The sequence below is a fragment of the Ictidomys tridecemlineatus genome, chromosome 5, assembly GCF_052094955.1.
Source record: "Ictidomys tridecemlineatus isolate mIctTri1 chromosome 5, mIctTri1.hap1, whole genome shotgun sequence".
In the NCBI taxonomy this organism is placed as follows: domain Eukaryota; kingdom Metazoa; phylum Chordata; class Mammalia; order Rodentia; family Sciuridae; genus Ictidomys; species Ictidomys tridecemlineatus.
The window spans coordinates 18125531-18145650 of NC_135481.1; the positions used below are offsets into that span (position 1 = coordinate 18125531).

The window sequence follows — 20120 nt, forward strand, 5'->3', positions numbered from 1 at the left end:
GCAGATGTATTTTTCCGGCAGATTTTGGCTTTGACTGGATGGGGCTATCGGGTTATAGCTGTAAGTATTATCGCTTCAGTGTTAAAATTCAGATTGTGTTTTTTATGCTTCTGTTTCTGATAATCGTAATGATAGACTTCTTTTTATTGTGATAAGATATTCTTTTCCTGTTTTAAAATGTGAGATGAAACCTGTTGCAGGAAACTGGTGTGTATATACAGACATACAGAGTTTTGGAAGAGATCTGCTAATGGTAGCCTTCTCTGTACCAGCTTTTACATGCATTCTTTCCTGACACACTTCTCATGGTTCTGAATAGTAAGAAGCATTTGTCCTTGTGTACAGAAGAGGAAACCGAGGTGCAGTCATTTTTAGTGATCACCCAAAGTCACACAGCCAGCAGATAGATGGTAGAGAGGGAGACCAAGTTCAGTCTTCTGGCTCCATTTCCCCTCCTGTTGTATCACCACTGTTTCCAGGAAGTTGAGCATGGAATGTAAGTCAACAGAGGGATCTACTAATTTACAGGAATCTGCTGAGTGAAAACCTTGCTTTTAATGTCAATCTTTGACATTGAAATAAGGTTCTTTTGTTAATTCATATCCTTAGTATTGGTTAAGAAGTTGTTGTTTTTTTCATTGTTATTTTATAGTCAAGTTTGGTCTAAAGTCTCAACCTAGTGTCCCCTGATCATTCTCAATTTCTTTCTCTGAAACAAAGGTGTGTATAGGGAAGGCACTTGCTTGTGGCTGATTCCCTCCCTCCAATGCCTGTGTAATAGCACAGGTTGGTGAGGAAGTTGGTCTCCTAACTTTTTTTTTGGCGGGGGGTCAGGGGGCAGTGTTAGTACTAGGGATAGAACCCAGGGATGCTTTGCCACTAGCTTCATCCCCAGCCTTTTTTGTTTTTTGAATCAGGGTCTTGCTAAGTTACCAAGGCTAGCCTTGAACTTGACATCCTCCTGTCTCAGTGTCCTGGGTAGCTGGGATTACATGCCTGATAGCTCTTCTAAATTGTGAGGAAGAGAGACCCTTCTTTAGCTTTGGAGCTGGCAGTGGTTTCTGATCCTGGAATATTAGCATGCACATGGTGCTCTGTGTTAGTAATAAATTGTATAATTATAGCCAGTATTTTATCTAAAGAAGAGAAAGTGGACCAGTTCTTTTCTCTTGGAAGGTAACTGAAAATTCTACCAGGATTACCACCAACACTACCACACCAAATATGTAAAAGTCCTCTTCCTCTGACAGCCTTTCTCTTGAGAAAACAGTTATAAGCATTGCCTGCTGCCCCCTTTCTCCCCCAGGACTTTTCCTTTCTGGCTTCATTTCTCATTTCTTAAAATATTTGTAAGATGACATGTTTGAGTCTCTGTAGCCTAATCCTCCTCCGTCTAGGTATTCATCATCCTTCTTCATATGTAGCATCATAGGAGAACAGTTGGTGCACCTTCATCTCAGTCCTCTATACCCTGGGAGGGGAAATGAGCCACCCTCAGGTGTCTGGCCTGCTGGGGAGTGTAAGCAGATGCTGACAGTGTGTTTATTACTCCAGGCTGGCAGGTCTCAATAACTTTAGCTTCTGCCTGATATTTCTTTGCCCTCAAGGTTCTTGAGGTGGTCTTCCTCTATTTTATTAACTAGATAGTGAATCAAGAAAAGGCCAACAGTGTCTTCCAAATTGTCATCAGAATTTGATCAGAAGTTTTGAAATTTATTAGATATTCATTAGTATCTAACAACTAAAATGCATGGGTCTTTTTTAATTCACATTTTTATTGAGGTGATTACAGAGTCACGTGTATTTGTAAGAAATAATACAAAATGCTCACATTGGTAGCACGTATACTAATGTTGAAATGATACAGAGAAGATTAGTACGGCCCCATCTCAAGGGTGATATGCAAATTGATGAAGTGTTCTATTTTTTAAAAATGTATTATTCTTCTTGTTATTATTGGTAGTTATGAACATTAGATTTTTTTCCATAAGGTCTTACAGTACCTAAATATATGATTGTAAGTGGAAACATAGGGGAAAAAAATCAGATATTGACAGTTTTTCTACTTTAATTCATCAGTTTTTAATACAAATGTAGAGATGTAAAACAGTAACTTTTTTTTTTTAAAGAGAGAAAGAGAATTTTAATTTTTTTTTTTTTTTTTTTTTTTTTTTTAGTTTTTGGCAGACACAACATCTTTTGTTTTTGTATGTGGTGCTGAGGATCGAACCCAGGCCGTACACATGCCAGGCGAGCGCACTACTGCTTGAGCCACATCCCCAGCCCAACAGTAACTTTTTAAAAAAATATTTTTTTAGTTGTAGATGGACACAATACCTATATTTATTTTTTATGTGGTGCTGAGGATCGAACCCAGTGCTTCTCATGTGCAAGGCAAGTGCTCTACCACTGAGCCACAACCCCAGACCTAAAACAGTAAAATTTTAAGTTAAAATGTTTCAGTGAACAAGCTCAATTTTATAATAGTTATAAATAAACTTTTAAAGTTTCTCTGGATAGTGCCAACTTTTGGATTAAATTATTTGTTTTATTTTTTATGGTACTGGGGATTGAACTGAAGGGTGCTTTACCACTGAACTTCCACTTTGTAAAATTTTTATATTTTGACAGCATCTTGCTGAGTTTCCCAGGCTGGCCTTGAACTTGGGATCCTCCTATCTCAGCCTCCCTATAATCTGGGATTACAAGCATGTACTTTGTGCCTGGTTGGATTTTTTAAAACAAATTTCTTATTGTTTAGCAACTAAATGGTGCTTGAAGCATTTATATTATACAGTAAGTTATATCCAGTCACTATATTTTTCTGTTTCTGCATGTAAGTATATGTTTTGAATGTTATCTGTTTTCTGTGCTGTTCCTGTAAAGCTTGCTAATAAAATACATTAAACTATTAAAAAAACAAAAGAGGGCTGGGATTGTGGCTCAGCAGTACAGTGCTCGCCTAGCATGTGTGAGACACTGGGTTCCATCCCCAACACCACATATAAATAAATAAAACAAATAAAGGTATTGTGTTCATCTACAACTAAAAGAAATATTAAAAAAAAAAAAAAGGATCGGGCTTAGCTCAGTTTAGCTCAGTAGTAGAGTTCTTCTTGCATAGCTTGAGTGAAGTCTGAACTTGATCCCTAGCACCACCAAAAGAACAAATACAAAGAAATATTCCTCTTATATTTTTCCCAGTGGTAACATTTTACAAAACTAACACAATGTCATAGCTAGGGTATTGATGCTAGTATAATGTGCCAGTCTTATTCATATTTCCTCAGTTTCATTTGTACTCAAATGTGTGTGTTTGGGAATAGAACTCCAGGCCTTATGCATGCGAAGTATGCACTCTCTTGTTGAGCTATACCCCCAGCCTGGTATGGGTATTTTTAAATTAAAGGCTTCATAAAAATATTATCCCTTTTCTTTTAGGTTATTATCTGATGCAAATTCTCAGATGTTCGGCTAGGGAGAATCTGGTCTCCATCCTGTTTCAGAATAGTGGAATTATTATCCACAAATAGAATTTTAAAAATAAAAGTAATATATTACATCCAAAATAATCCCATAATTCACATGGCAGTATTTTTTCCATTGATTTTTTTTTTTCCAGTGACAAAAAAAATCTAAGCGTTGAAACAACAAGCCCATCAGATGAATTGTATGTATATTAAAAAGGGGGAATCCTTAGAGGACAAGCCTAAATTCCATTAAAATGAATTTATGACTTGTACTTCTTTTTTCATCATTGATAGCATTAATAGGCTACTTTTTTGTCACAAATGGAAGTACAGGATATCATAGAGTGGGTCGATTAAAATAACAATTTTATTGAACATCCCTTTAAAGAAATATTACCAAAAAGAGAAGAAGCTCTCCTCTGAACAGATTTTATTTCCTATTTTTCTGAGCAAGTACAGCATCATGTCTTCAATTCAGAGTGAAATTGGGTTTAGGGGAAACTGTTTCTTTATTTGAATGAGGTCTGCCTGCTCTATTCACCCTTGTTGTTTTAGCACTTTCTCATCTATTATTTAAATCTTTTTTTCTTTCTTTCTTTTGGTATGATGGATTGAACCCAAAGGTACTGAGCTACATTTCTAGCCCTTTGCCTTTTTTTTTTTTTTAAAGTTTGAGACAGCATCTCACTAAGTTGCTGAGACTGGCCTCAGACTTGCAAACCTCCTACTTCAGCCTCCCTGTCACTAGGATTACAAGCCTACCTACTGCTTTTAATTCTCTTTAAATTCTGCACTGTTAAGTAAAATGTGCTTTTATTATACTTAGAAGATGAATATTTTCGCATATTTTGAATATGGAAACAAAGCTTGGGCAAATGAGAAATGCTATTAGATGAGTCATAAATTTTTCAGACATGTTGCATTTTTTACTTCTATAGTTTTTAAAATAAAACATCATTTCAGTTGCAGTATCCAGTTTATTGGGACCATCTTGAATTCTGTGATGGATTCAGAAAACTCTTAGACCATTTACAATTGGATAAAGTGAGTACCCTGAAGCTAATTACTGTGATTTTAATGCTGCCTCTATCTTGCAAAGCCTAATGTTTTGTTTTTATTTATTTTTGTGGTATTGGGGATAGAACCCAGGGGTGCTCCCTTTTTATTTTATGTTATGATAGAGTCTTACTAAATTGCCCAGGCTGGCCTAAAACTTGCAATCCTCCTGTCTCAGCTTTCTGAGTTTCTGGGATTATAGGCATGTGCTTCTACCCTGGCTTCCAGCCCTTTTTATCTTTTGAGATTATGGTTAAGTTGTCTTGAACTTGTGATCCTTAGCCTTCTAAGTAGCTGAAACTACAGGTATGTGCCACTGTACTCAGCTTCTTTTTATATTTTAAAAATGTTTTATTGTGATATAATTCACATAATCAATTATTATTTTTATTAAAGTACTGGGGATTGAACCCAAAGGTTATCTAACATTAAGCTAAATCCCCCAGCCCTTTTTCTTATTTTGAAACAGTCTCACTAAGTTACTGGGGCTGGCCTTGAACTAGCCATCCTCCTGCCTTAGCCTCCAAGTAGCTGGGATTACAGGTTTACACCACTGCATCCAGCCATGCAATTATCCTTTTAAAGTTTACATTTCACTGTGTTTTAGTAAATTCCCATATATGGAAAATAGTGTGTATGTGTGTGTGTGTTCTATATATATAATTAATTGTATCTTATAGTGCCACTTTACCCAGCTGTGTTTTCTAAATTTCTAATTACTGTACATAGTTCAGTCTGTTGGGTAGTGATGCCATTATATTCTGTAGTTAGTGGTGATTGAAGCAACTTTTTGATTCTCGTGGTCATGATTGATCAGTGTTTTAGGATATACCTTATGTTTGTTTATAATTAGGTTCATCTATTTGGGGCTTCTTTGGGAGGCTTTTTGGCCCAAAAGTTTGCTGAATATACTCACAAATCACCTAGAGTCCATTCCCTCATCCTCTGCAATTCCTTCAGTGATACCTCTATCTTTAACCAAACTTGGACTGCAAACAGGTGAGAATATAAACTTTGGACCAAAAAGGTATTGTTTTTATTCAGTAGAATTTGGAGTTTTTGGTGCAGTGGGAGAGAAAGGTTCCTATCTTCTGTCTTTTGTAGTTCCTTGTTTTTTAAAATTAAAACAGTCACTTGCAAGTGAACTTTTCATTCAGCTATTTCTGTTACTCTAAATTATTGCTTAATGTACATTCACAATGCATCAACTGCTACTGTGTTCTCCTTGTCTCACTTTTTGTGTGAACAGTTCTGTATATTGACTAAAAGTTTCATTAGGCATTTGGCTTTCCCCAGTTTTCCATCATTGCTATAAATTTTTGTACAAATCATTGCTTTCCTTCCCTTTCTGGGTTATTTTCCTGAGATGTATTCTCCAACTGGGAAGACTAGAGCAGTTAGTTCACCAGCAGATGCTCTTCACATCATGACACTTGATATCATGTCTCCAGGAAGATGGAAGTGGTGAAAATGCTTTGGGGTTAACATTGGGGTACCTGTCTCCTCAGAGGTATCCCTTCATTGATTTTATCATTTTAATTAGTTGGATAGATATTGGATAGTAACTGAAAGCTGGTTTACTGTTCACTTCTTTCATTGCCAGCAAGGTAGGCTCTATCTTAAAAAAAAAAAAAAAAGGCCTGTTACCAAACCCAAGTTTATTTACTCCACACTCAAAGGGCCCAGTGAATCTAGGACAAGTTGTTGAGGCAATGAAAAATATTTATTCAGCAAGACTAAGTATGGTGGACTAGCATCCCCTCAAAAATCTTAATTTTTGTACAATGAATTGAAATGCATTCTGCTCTCATGTACAACTAAGTAGGACAAATTAAAAAAAAAATCTTAACACAGGTTTTAAGTTCCTTTTATCTGTAGGGGAAAACCTGGTAGCTGGTAATCTATTGATTTGTGCTGCTAATTTAAAAGATTAACAAGGGCTGCATGCTCAGGGAGGCACAGGCTCTTTCTAGCAAAGGATATTCATAAGTACAGCCACAATTTTCCCAACTGTCAATACTCTATTTCACAATCTTGTCAGACAAAGGGCAATGATTGCTCTGGCCACTTCCTGTTGAAAGCAGGCAAAGGAGGGGTTATATGGAATGGAATGGTTAACTTGGACTTGAAGTCTTAGCCTGTTCCAGTAAACCTTTACGATAAACATTAGTTCTGATGCATCACATAAGAGAGATGATTACTGTGTGGTGTATTTCTTCCCAACAAAATCAGCATTTCCCCATATAACAAATGGTGTTCTGCATTGGAGTTTTAACTCTAGGCCAGGTTAAACTAAGTCAACATTCTCTTGTATCCTTCAGGATACAATCAAAATCCTTTTTTCAGGGGTGCAGCCTAGGACAGGCTCCCATTTGGGCTAGCCCATTTTCTCCCTATGGGGAACTAGTTGTACCTCTTTATAAAATCCTTCCATATGGTTTACCAGTAGGATCTCAAAGGTTTTCCTTATTTGTTCATACCCTCTATATAGTGAACATATCCATTAAATCTAGAGCTAATGGGTGAACTGAGGGGGTTCAAGTAGGATATGACCATACTGAGGGAGCCATCTTCATTTAACCAGGTAAACTTTGTTCCCCAAGACCCATATTCCTGATCAGACATGGGAGGTTTTATCAAGCATTTGAGAGGGTTACCTCATAAGATCACCAAGGAGGAAAATTTCGGTAAATATTACCAGTTCATATTGTTGAGCCTTCATTTTTTTCTTAAATTAAGTACTTGGGGTTCTTCCTTGGGGCAAAAGTCCAGGAATCTAATGGCCTTGTTGGAATGGGCGAGTCAGTGGTTGCAGACTTTACCCTCATGTGGTAGATCCCCTGTTTTACTCTGGCTAATTTGACAGAAAAATGGGTTCTTAGAAGTTCTTCAGATTGTCTGGTCTACTTCACCACACACTGTTGGTCTGGTCCTTATTCCTTCTAGGTTTTTAGAAAAACTCAGTCGTCAGACTGAATGGATGGATAGATACATTAGTGGGATACACCGAAGTTAATATAGTCTCCAATGTTTTTACATACTGTCACCAGCTGGTCCTGATCCTTTAATAAGTCATGATGTCCTCCTATGGAGAAGACATCTGAAATGGCCTACCACAGAGCATTTTGAAAGGACTCAATTTGAATCTGCTTCAGGGAACTACCCTGATCTGTAACAGAGCAACTGGTAATGTCTTATCCCAAGTTAAATTGGTTTCTAACAATTTTTTACATTAGTTTTCTTTAAAATGTGATTCATCTTCTTGGTCTCTCCCATTAACTGAGTCTTCTAAAGAGTATAATTATCAAATTATGTGCAGCATTTTAGATACCAGTTAGGTGATAGCTGAAATGAAGGAAAATCCATTTTTACTTTGAATTGTTAGGCAACCCAAATCTTGGTTTAATTTCCGAATCCCAACTTAAAAGTCTTGAGAATTTCAGTTTTTTTTTTTTTTTTTTTTCAGGTAAGTCGGGTAGGCCTCTATATACCCAGGAAAAATATCTGCAAAACTAACATATCTGGAATTTCCCAGGACTTGGGACATTTGAGTAAAATCAACTTCAGGTCTAGCTGGGCCATTCCCTAAACTGACCTCCCATTTGTATAGGCCTGATGGTTATATCTCCCTCAGATTGTATTTCAAGCAGTTTTGAATGACATATTGAACAGTTTTTAAACATTTGGTCCCATATTTCTGTATCCTTTGGAGAGTGGCATTTCTCCCAAAGTGAGTACTATGGTAGATGTGTTTTATCATTGTTTAGGACTTCCAGGATCCAAATTATTCCTCAAGCACTGCACTTCCTTTCAGGGACTGTTTGGCCATTAGTTAAGCCCCATTCTTTAGCACTTTTTTAGTCTTATTAAGATAAGTCAGTTTAGAAAACCAGAGGCCCCATCAGGGCTGTCACCAGCCCTAGCAGCCTTGGCTGCTTAGTCAGTTGGTTTCCTTTATTCACTATGCTCTCCCCTTCTGGTGGCCATAATAGGGAATTATGACCATCTGGAGAGACTTGTGAGCCACCTCTAGTAACTGCAAGATTCCAGGGACCCCTTTTTTCTTGGTTAGGGAGAGAACACAAGTAAGGGCAACAATTTCTGCCTTCATAACTGAATTTCAGGGAGGTCATGCTTTTGTCTTCAATGTTTCTTATAAGGTTACCTCTGCACACCTAGCCTGGCACTTACCTTGGTAGATAAAACTGGTCCCATCTGTAAACAGTTGCAATTTGGGACTAGGCAAAGGCTGATCAAAGATTCAGCTGGCTGGAATACTCTAGTTCAATGATCTACAGGTAGTTATGTTGAAGCGGGTGGCGGGGTGGTGCTCATTGGGGAGTAAGGTAGCTAAACTCAGCCCCGCTGTAACCTATACTCTTGTGGCTTGTATTGTTCAATAGAATAACTTGGTATTTTCCCATTTTTCCTGAAGTGAGCCAGTAGCCTCCTTTTTAATTCTAATAGGGAGAGGGTATGGTAGGACACTTACACAAAGGTTGTCACAAGGCAAAGTTTTCTGTCTCCCATTTCTGCATTTCAGGGAATGTTTGGTCGTTAGTTAAGCCCCATTCTTTACATACACAAGTGGTTAGAAAACCCAAGTGGCTTCAACTTCTGGCAAGTATGAGGGTTATTCCTTAGCTATGTGATCCAATTGTTTGGGAAAACATGCTGCTAGAGATAGCACATTTCCTAAGGGCTGAATTAAAACTCCAGGTCCTAATTCTTGTTTTTCATGCACATACAGGCTGAGAGGCTTTTTTTGTTTTTTTGTTTTTTGTTTTTTGTTTTTGCAGTCAGGAAGACCCAGGGCAGGAGCTGTTACTAACTTCTCCATCACCGTATCAAAGAGCTTTTGAGATTCCTTAGTCCATTCTAGAGGCTCAAGATTATGATCCTTAAGGACCTCATAGAGCAGTTTTACTCTAAGCCCATAAGTGGCAATCCAAAATCAGCCATTCTCCAAAATCCTTAGTTATCACCAAACATGTTTATGGTCTGGCAAAGGATCCCTTTGCTCCTGGGACAAAGCAAAACCCAAATAAATGACTTGTTGCTTGCATATTTGTGCCTTTTTCTGAGACACTTTGTATTCATATTGTGTTAAATAATTCAGTCTATTGTGTTGGCAAGATCTTTGTCATATGTTGGGCTCACTATTGCCACATGTTGTAACAGAGAGTCCCTGAACTAAATTGAAAGATCTTAGGTAGATTTTTAGCCAGAATTTTCTTGAACAAAGTGGGAGAATTCTTAAGTCCTTGGGGCAGTATAGTCCAATAGTATTGTAGAACAAACTGAGTACGTGGGTCCTGCCACTCAAATGCAACTAGTTCTTGGGATTCATTTTCTACCAGAATTATGAAAAAGGCATCCTTGAGGTCCAGAACTGAAAATCAGTATTCTCCCAGAGTAGTCAGCAGAGAGTATGGATTAGGCACTCCTGGGTATAGATCCTATTTTTATTGTCTGTAGATCCTGAAGAAATTGATATTCAGTCAAATATGGGTTGTTGACCCAAAGAATGGGTGTGTTATATGGACACTGGTAAGGTTTGGTGAGTCCCATATTAAGAAACATTTTAAGAATGGGCTTTATCCCATGCTGAGCTCCCTCTTCAAAAGGCATTACCTTTTTCCTTCCTTAAAGGCAGTTTGTATGGGGGAAGCATCTTTTGCCTTGCCAGGAGTCCTATCTGCCCACATAATAGGCCTTACCTCTCAGATAACTTTAGCTGCTACATGTCCCTCTGATTGTTCCTTAGACATTAAGAGGGCTAATGGCAGATACTAAGTCTGTTCAGGTGGGACCTTAATGTTGCAATGTCTTTGTAAAAAGATTACTTGAACATTTATATAGAAGATCTTGTCCCCAAAAGGAAATCAGGCACTCTGGCATACACAAGAAACTGTGCTTTAGGATGATGTCCCTATGATGGTATTCTAAAGGTTGCTGAAAGGTGTGGTCCTTTATTTTTCCCCAAGATGCCTATTGCAGGAATAGTATGTAAATAGTATATGTAAGCTTAATATTCAGAAGTAGTGCTTGCATCCACCATAAAATCAATTTGTTCCCCACTGTCAATTTTGTATGGAGATCCTCTGGGTGAATTTGTATCAGGTGCCTTAGATCCAAGGGAACTAGATCCTAGGCCTCTTTCTGGATCTGAATATTCTTTCCTTTCTGCCATCTGCAAGCCCCAGTCTTTCTCTTTCCTTTCTTTTCTACTCACATTCTTTAACTTAGGACAGTTCCCCCCCACCCCCGCCCAGTGTTCTTCCGGACAGTAGATGCATTGATCCTAGCAGAGGGCACCTTATCTTTCTTTAAGGAACCTTTTCTTTGAAAGTCTAATGCAGAAGCCACCAAAGAAGCATTGTGTTTTACATCCTCTTTCTGCAGTCACTATCTTTTGTTAAAAACCTTAAAAGCTATATCCACCAACTGGCATGGGTTCATTCTAAAAGTTAACTCTTTAGATATTCTATTTCAGCTAGGACTGGCTGAAATAACAAACCTCTAAGTGACCTTGAATAAGAAAATGATCTTAATATAAGCAGAAAGCAGAAGAAAAAATAAACAGCTAAAAGTCTTATGTATTATTCTATAAATGTACTTAAAGAATTATCTTATACTTATTCACAAGAGATATTTTAAATTAGGCATGCTGATCAACAAAAATATACAGTTAGACACATATAGCCATATGAATTCACCAGAAAAAAATGCTGAGTTACCTGAGAAATCCCTGCCAAAAATACAACACAAGTCACTCAGGAACCCCTGCCAAAACTATTTTTTAGGAATCCTAGGGGTGATTTACCTTGGTGTGTATGAATTAAATCCTGCCCAATGCTGTTTTCATAATTTATTTTCAAGCCATGTCTTTCTTGACTCCAAAGGATACTGGTACCAAGCAGTATTACAAAAGCAAATATTTTTTTTTCCTTTTTGTGGACTCATAACTACAGTTGAACCAATTACCGAAAATCTGCCCTAACAGGATTTCCTTGGGATTGATAGTGTTTCTCCTATTCTGAAAACAAAGAATGAATTCACACAAATGCAATACATAAACAAACGAATTCTCAATTTGAACAAAAGTCCAACAACTCTTACCCCTTTTCAAATAGTGTTTTATGGAGAGAATTCTTCTTTTTTTTCCCTTCCCAGTGTATTGAGGATTGAAACCAAGGGCACTCTACCACCAAGCTACATTCCCAGATTTTTTTCCCTCATTCCCTCAAGACAGAGTCTCACTAACTTGCTGAGGCTGGCATCAAATTTTTGAGGGATTATAGGCATGGGCCACTTCTGGCCCACCCTTACCTTCAAGAGAAAGTAGTGATGACAGAAAACTTAGTTAACTGGAAGATGGCCAAGTGGTTCTTTGAAGAGAAAGTCAAATTCCAATGAAAGTAAGCATCAGAAGGTGATCTTCATCTTTTATAAATAATATTCAGCATAGTTTTAGAGAAATTAGCATTTACCCTCCATGCTGGCTTAATAATTGAAATTCCTCCGCTCTAGGCAGCTGACTAGGTTGCCTTGAACCTAGGCAAGTGTTACACTGCTGGGAGAATAGCAGCTAGTAGCTGGTTGGCATTCTTGTCTTTGTTCATGCTGACCCTGTATTGTTAACTATACCAGGATGTCAGCATAATTGAAAAAAAATTGAAATTTGTTTAATAAAATCAATTAAAAATCACGTATAGAAATTCACAAAGATTGAATGGCTCTGAATTAACCCAGGTGAGGCTAACAGCAAGTTTTAGGGGGCATGATAATTTTCATTTTGGTATAATCAGAAGGTGTTTTTTAACTAGAAAGAAGGAATATTTCTCTTAATTATCAGTTTCTCAAAGAAAATAATTTAGCCATTGGAAATAAGATCAGCTAGGTGGAAAAAATCCTGGAATCATCAGAATGCCTAACTCAGTGAAAGTATTTTTGAAATATTGCTTATATTCTGTGTACTCAAATAAAAGTTTAATTTGACCATAATTTTTTTGAGAGCTTAGAAAAGTGCATTTAGGGTCTACATGCTGAATTCTTTGAAGGGAGTAGGTTTTTTAAAATCTCTAGATTCCAAGTATCTAGCTATTAAATGTTAAGTGAATATTTGCCATTTATGTATAGTCTTGAAAGTTTGAATTACCAAGTCTTTGTTTTACAGCTTTTGGCTGATGCCAGCATTTATGCTCAAAAAGATAGTTCTTGGAAACTTTTCTTCTGGCCCAGTGGACCCAATGATGGCTGATGCCATTGATTTCATGGTGGACAGGGTAAGGATCATGGTACTGGGGTGAGAACACCTTATACTGGGAATTTCCACAGGTACTTAGTCTCTAAAGATATATCTGTCTCATTGAATATGCATTAGAGGTCTTTGTTAAGCAGCCTTCCATATTAACTTTAATACTCCCAACAGATATCACTGCTGATAAGGATTTGGCTATATTAGTGCTTCCCAATAGCTGTTCATCAAAATCACATGGGTAGCATTTAAAAGTACAGATTTTGGTATGACTATAGATAATAATTTACTAACCATTTCAAAAGAAAAATAGAAATAGATATTATTAACCTGATTTAAGCATCACAAAATGTATACATGTATTGAAATGTTACATTACCTCATCAATAAGCAATATTTATTTTTATGAGCCAGTTAAAAGTATATTTACTTAAAATTTTTTAAAAGACAGGTATAGTGACATATACCTGTAATCACAATGACTTGGGAGTCTGAGGCAGAAGGATCTCAAGTTTAAGGCCAGCCTAGGCAACTTAGCCAGACCCTGTCTCACAAAAATATAAAATAAAAATAGATTCCAAGGCCTCTCATAATCTGGTATCCTTGGATATATGATACTGGGAATCTGGAAGTTTTACTTTACCCTCCGCCTCTTTTTCTCAAGGTAAATCTGATGAACCATGTCTGTAAGCTTGCTATATTATGTAGTATTAAGGATGGAACCCAGGCTCACTCTACCACTGAGCTAGACCTCAGCCCTTTTATTTATCTTGAGACAGGGTCTTACTATGTTGCTGAGGCTGGCCTAGAACATGAGATTCTCCTGCCTCAGCCTCTCAAGTAGCTGGGATTAGAGGTATGCACTACTGTACCTGGCTGTAGGCTTGCCTTTAGTAACTTAATAAGTAGGTTATTTCTGAGGTCTCTTCTAGCTCAGAGATTCTTTAGATGTTTATCTGACACCTTTGGAGTGTGGGAATTGGCATGGTGCCCACAGGCACTTCCTTGAAGCAGGGAGTTTCAGTTAAGGGCTTTGAAAAGCCAGGTTCCATTTATGGGACCTTAGTCAGGTTCCAGAACAGAAAAAAGATCACCAGGAGAGAAACCCATTCCAGGGTCTCTCATATACTTTGTTTCTCTTTATTGGTAACTTTTCTGGCCCCACTGTACATGATACTACCTTTATAAATACAAATGTTATTTGTTGATTTACTGTAAATATAAAAAACAAAATGTCAGAAACCCAACATGTCTTTTTTCCACAGCTGGAAAGTTTGGGTCAGAGTGAACTGGCTTCAAGACTTACCCTGAATTGTCAGAATTCTTATGTGGAACCTCATAAAATTCGGGACATCCCTGTAACCATAATGGATGTAAGCTTCCTGTTAAGTAAAATAGATATTTTACCTTTTGAAATTATTTGCCAAGATACAATTTTCAGATTTTAAATGTGCTGCTTCAAGTCCTGCCTTGCCTTTTACATTTGCCCTCAGCTTTCTCAATTCCAAAATAATGTGTTTATTGCTTGACCTGGATTTTTCCTCACAAGAATATTACTGTTGAAATAAACATAAATTTAAACAAGCATAGTAGTCTTTGCCCATTTTGGTTTATTTTTGCTTTCTTGTCAACAGAAAGCAAAAAATATTTGGTATATTTTAGCTGTTTCACATCTGGGTAGCAAAGAGAAAGTGCCCCTCAGACAATCAAAAAATACCTAAAGTCAATTAGCACAAAAACTTTTTTTAAAACATATATAACAATATTTACCACTTTAGCCATTTTTAAGTATTCAGTTCAGTGACATCACATACATTCACCATCTTCTGTTTCCAGAACTTTTTCATCATCCAAAATAAACTATTAAACATTAACTCCCTATTCCTCCTTTCCCACCAGCCCCTAGCAACCAACAATCTTGCTTTCTGTCTTTGAATTTTCCTTTTCTAAGAAATACATCATGTAAGTGGATTCGTATACTACCATCCTTCTATGTCTGGATAGTTTCACTTAGCACAATGTTTTAATTTTTTGCAGTTCTAGGGATTTAACCCAAGGCATTGTCATTCTAAGCAAGTGCTCTATCCCTGAGCTACAATCCCAATCCTACCATATTTTTAAGATTCACCAATTTGATGTGTGTTAGAATGTTGTTCCTTTAAGGCTGAAAAATATTCCATTTTATATTCCACATCTTGTTTATCCAGTCATCTGTCACTTGAATTGTTGTTTTCAACTTTTGGCTATTGTGAATATTGCCTCTATGAAAATTGTTATTAAAAGTTAACTGAAGCAAGTGGCTTGGGAGGCTGAGGAAGGAGGATCTTGTGTTCAAAGCTAGCCTCAGCAATTTAGTAAGGCCCTTAAGCAACTCAGTGAGACCCTGTCTCTAAATAAAATATATAAAAAGGGCTGGGAATGTGGCTTAGTGGTAAAGCACCCCTGGGTTCAAACCCTGGTATCAAAAAAAAAAAAAAACTGTTTGAGTCCCTGCTATATATATATATATATATATATTGTTGATAGACCTTTATTTTATTTATTTATATACAATGCTGAGAAATGAACCCAGTGGAGTCCCTGCTTTTTTTTATATATTTTTACTAGTTGATGATGAAATATTTTATTTATATATTTGTATGAGGTGCTGAGAATCAAACCCAGTGCCTCACATGTGCTAGGCAAGCGCTGTACCTCTGAGCCACAACCCCAGCCCATAGTCCCTGCTTTTAATCTTGAGGGTTCCTACATACAAGGATACAAGGGAGATTGCTACATCATGTGGCAATTCTGTTTAATTTTTTGAGGAACTGCCATTTGTCTTCCACAAGGGCCATACCATTTTATATTCCCACCCGTAATGCACATTCACATCCTGAACAAGACTTGTCTTGTTGTATTTTGGGGTTTTTGTTTTGTTTTGGTACCAGGGATTGAACTCAGGGACAACCACTCAACCTAAGCAACTCAGCGAGACCCTGTCATATTCCCAGCTCTGTTTTTTTTTTGGTGGTTGTGCTGGGGATTGAACCTGGGGCCTTATGCATTCGAGGTAAGCACTCTATCAGCTGAACTATATCCCCAGCCCTATTTTGTATTTTATTTAGAAACAGAGTCTCACTGAATTGCTTAGTGCTTCACCATTGAACTCATGATCCTCCTGCCTCAGTCTCCAAAACCACTGGGATTATAGGCATGCACCACCATGCCCATCTGTATTTTGTTTTGATTACAGCTATCCTAATAGATGTGAAGCGGTATCTCACTCTGTGTGTGTGTGTGTGTGTGTGTGTGTGTGTGTGTGTTTTGTATTTTAAACAGTGCTGGGAATTAAACCCAAGGCCTCACATATGATAGGCAAGCATGCTATCACTAAGCCACATCCCCACCCCCACTGTGGTTTCGACTTAAAAATTTGGTGGGGGGAGGTTAGGATCAAACCTAGTACATCCTGCATGCTAAGCATGTGCTATACCACTGAGCTACAGTTCAAAATTTTACTTTTTTTAATGATGTAATTACTTTATTTTGCCTCAAATGAATTTGTTCCTAAATGCAAATAATGTATTTTTAAGAATTGATTTGTCAGGAGATTATACAAGCAGTAAATAACTCTATTTTCTGCTGTAATTGCTATGTCTGACAGTCACCATGACATAGAGCAAGCTTTTCAGTGGTACCCACAGTATATTTGCTCAGCCTACTCTCCTTTTGCAGCTTTGTTCACTGGGTTCATGGCCAATGGAAACTACAATATTTAGTTGGCAATGCATTTAAAATTATTTGTGTAAATTTGTGTGTGTGTGTGTGTGTGTGTGTGTGTGGTTTCTTATTTTTAAATTACTTTTTGAAAAACTTGTTTGGGCATTGAAAGACATGTAGAATCATATTCTCTAGATTTCAAAAAGTGGCTCCTCCAAGAAAGAATTTGGACTTTTTACCTATACTCTTTAAATACCTTTTGGAATTTTTTTTTTCACTGAGATTATATATGACTTAATTTTTTTGTGTGTGTGAGGTACTAGGGATTCCATCCAGGGCCTCACACATGCTAGGCAAGCATTCTACCACTGAACTTCATCCCCAGGTTTGTTTTTTAATTTTGAGACAGATGCTGAAGCTGGCCTCAAGCTTGTGATCCTGCTTCTCAGTCTTCTGAGTAGCTGGAATTATCAGTGTGTGCCATAGTGCCCAGCTGTGTAGTTGTTTTTAATGAATAAAAATGTTTTTGAGATTTTGTGATTTTTTTTTAAATTGATATTTTTCAATAATGATTATTCACTGTTAATTCTATTAATTAGGTATATTTGAGGAAAAGGGAAATTCATGGTAGAATTCCCCCTTCCACTTCCACCACCAAAAAATGCAAGGGACATTTTGCAGGGAAATCTAATTAAGGTGTGAGGTTGGGTTAGAAGTGCTCAGGGGTCAGCACTAGAAGGTGGTTCAGGCTGCTGTGGCAGTCAGTATTATATCTTCATGAGAAAGAAACACTTGAGGTGACACCCTTTTTGGTGCTGGGGATTGAACCCAGGGCCTTAGAGCTTGCAAGACAAGCACTCTACCAACTGAGCTATACCCCTAGCCCAATGTTTGTTTATTTTTAAAGGTATTTGACCAGAGTGCACTTTCAACTGAAGCTAAAGAAGAAATGTACAAACTGTATCCTAATGCCCGGAGAGCTCACCTTAAAACTGGAGGCAATTTTCCCTACCTGTGTAGAAGTGCAGAAGTGAATCTTTATGTACAGGTGAGTCCTATCTTGTAATTCAGAGCACTTTGAACCTAAAACTTAAAGGTTTGTAACAAAGCTGCTTTGTTTTTTTTTTTTTTTTTTTTTTTGTGATGATGGATTAAATAAGGGAAGAACAGAATTCTCTGTGGGAATGAGAAGAACAAGGCATTAACTTGTTAAATGTGATTTACATTTATAATTTATAGAAGACTTCAAACGGGTATATTATGAAAGAACCATGGACAACTCTGTGCCCACCAGCTCTTTCTAGAGCAGCAAGCCCATGTCCACACACTAAGGTGGCCATTGGTATGATATGAAATTACTTCTTGGACACAATTCAGCCAAAGCAAGATGTCTATCAGACCTAAATGAGGTTAATTTGAGTTTCATGAAGCTACTCTTTAAATCTAATTTTAATGCATTAAGGAAAATTTAAAACCTACATCTTTATCCTCTAGGATATTGGAATAGCAGTGACAAGGGCAATTTTACAAAAATTATCAGGAGCCTTACAAAGCCAGTCCTCTCTTTAATCTTTCCACTCATTTGTGGAAATAGATCCTAAGGAGAGGATCCTACACATAAAAAAACTGATGCCCAGAATATTAATCATAGTAGCAGAAGATGAGGAGGACCTAACTCACAGCAACAGAAGACTAAAACCTGCTCATGGAGCAGCATGCAGCCATTTAAGATGTTTATGAAGACAGTTCTAGGAATGTGGAGGGACTGGTTACAAAGAAAGCAATTTAGGATCAAAGGTCCCATGTTGTAGTATTTTTTATTTTTCTGTGTTTGCTGATTTTTTCCTAATTAGTTTGTATTAGATTCTAATTTGAGAAGGATAAAACATTTGCTATGGTCTCTAGGCATGGTGTCCATGGCAAGTCTGAAGCCAGTCTGGTCAACATATAGAAACACTGTCCCCCACCCCACCCCCCCCAAAAAAAGCCAGATTGTAGCTCACTGGTAGAGCACCCCTGGGTTCGTTCCTCAGTACTGGGGTGGAAAAAATCTGCTATGGTGGTGTTTTCCAGCTGGGCTCCCCACCAATCCCTCTTGTGATAACTAGGGATTGAACCCAGGAGTACTGTTCCACTGAGCTGTATTTCCAGTCCTCATTATGTTTTATTTTAGGGCAATGTCTCACTAAGTTGCCCAGGTTACAAACCAAGCTTTTTATATAAGGCAGTATACATTCTTCTCAGTAATTCATCCATTAAAAATGAGGATTCTGGCTGGGTGCCAGCCTCAACAACTTAGCAAGGCCCTAAGCAACTAAGTGAGACCCTGTCTCAAAATAAAAAAAGGGCCAGGGATGTGGCTCAATCTGGGTTTAATCTCTGATACCAAAGATAAATAAATAATGATTCGAGCTGGACATGATGGTACACACCCATAATCCCAGCTATTTAGGAGGCTGAGGCAAGGAGGATCTCAAGTGTGAAGCCAAGCTGGACAATTTAGTGAGACTCTGCCTCAAAATAACATAAAAGAAAGGGATAGGGGTGTAGCTTCATTAATTGCCTAGCATTAATGAAGCTCTGAGTTCAATCCCCAGCACTGAAAAAAAAATACTTTTTAAACAAAATAATAATAATTCTCCATCTCTACAGATACATTTGCTGCAGTTCCATGGAACCAAATATGCTGCCATTGACCCATCTATGGTCAGTGCTGAGGAGCTTGAGGTGCAGAAAGGCAACCTCAGCGTCAGCCAGGAGGAGCAGTAGATGTGGCCTTTGCTGTTGCTGTGAGGTGACCTAGTGTGTTCTTGTACAATCAGTGGCGTCAGCACCACCAGTCGGCCTCTTCCTTCAGGCTCGGCAGGCTCACCGGTTCTCACTGTGTTTTGGAAGTAGGACTGATTGTCATCTTGACAGGCAGCAGCTCTTCTATGCCAGTGTAACTAACTGTCCCCACCTCGATTTTTTTAGCTTTTGAAATTGAAAAAATACTTTTGAAAACACATTTTACAAATTGTGAAAATTTACTATCAAAAGTCTTCATTGTGATAAGTGAATACTAATTTCTGAGGTTTGGGATTCTGAGGTTTTTCCTTTTTCTGTTTCCTGTCTTGATTTTTGTTCTTTGCTGTAAATATTCACATCCAGGTCATGTATCAAAAGGACACCGGTTTTTTATGCTTTCTTGGCATAGCCATCATCAGAGAGCTAAGGCTGGCACTCTGCTGTTAGGTTTCCTGCACATCAACTACTTTTAATTTCCAGTTAAGCACATTATTTGGAGTGTTAGCTGTTTTCTTTCTAGCCATTATGTTCATTTGGAATAAAAATTAAGTTTCAGTGAGTGGCTTTTATAATTATTCTTGCTGCCCGTTGGGGCTGCATTGACTATGGGTTTTACCAGTTCTGTGTGACTTTGAGTAAATTATTTAATTTCCCTGCTCATGGTAAGATAACAGTTGCTTTTATTTATTGAGCAGCTACTGTGTGCCAGGTACTTTCTCCTACATTCTCGCTTTCTCTCAATACACATAAAGGAAATAGTATTTTAAAAGTCCGGGCTCAGGATGTAACTCAGTGGTAGAGTACTTGCTTTGCATATACAAAGGTCATGAGTTTGATCCCCAGTA

The 20120-nt window shown here is 37.7% G+C and overlaps 1 protein-coding gene and 1 non-coding gene across 5 annotated transcripts in view; both read left to right on the forward strand.

Moving 5' to 3' along the window:
- Spg21 (SPG21 abhydrolase domain containing, maspardin) overlaps positions 1–19834 on the forward strand; it is a 26626-nt gene extending 6792 nt beyond the window's left edge. For 2 of the 4 annotated variants that reach the window (XM_078049473.1, XM_078049474.1), the window contains 8 exons: positions 1–60; positions 2632–2796; positions 4434–4514; positions 5380–5525; positions 12706–12814; positions 14052–14159; positions 17396–17536; positions 19141–19834. The exon at positions 1–60 is cut by the window's left edge and continues 102 nt beyond it. In XM_078049473.1, the coding sequence (XP_077905599.1) occupies positions 1–60; positions 2632–2796; positions 4434–4514; positions 5380–5525; positions 12706–12814; positions 14052–14159; positions 17396–17536; positions 19141–19257 (927 nt within the window). In that variant the 3' untranslated portion in view covers positions 19258–19834. The remainder of the gene's footprint in view (positions 61–2631; positions 2797–4433; positions 4515–5379; positions 5526–12705; positions 12815–14051; positions 14160–17395; positions 17537–19140) is intronic. The other 2 variants (XM_040274452.2, XM_013357615.4) reach the window with 1 other exon arrangement.
- LOC120886965 (U6 spliceosomal RNA) lies at positions 1824–1930 on the forward strand. The gene has a single exon (XR_005730148.1). It is a non-coding gene; the product is annotated as a U6 spliceosomal RNA (small nuclear RNA).
- Positions 19835–20120: the final 286 nt, after the last annotated feature.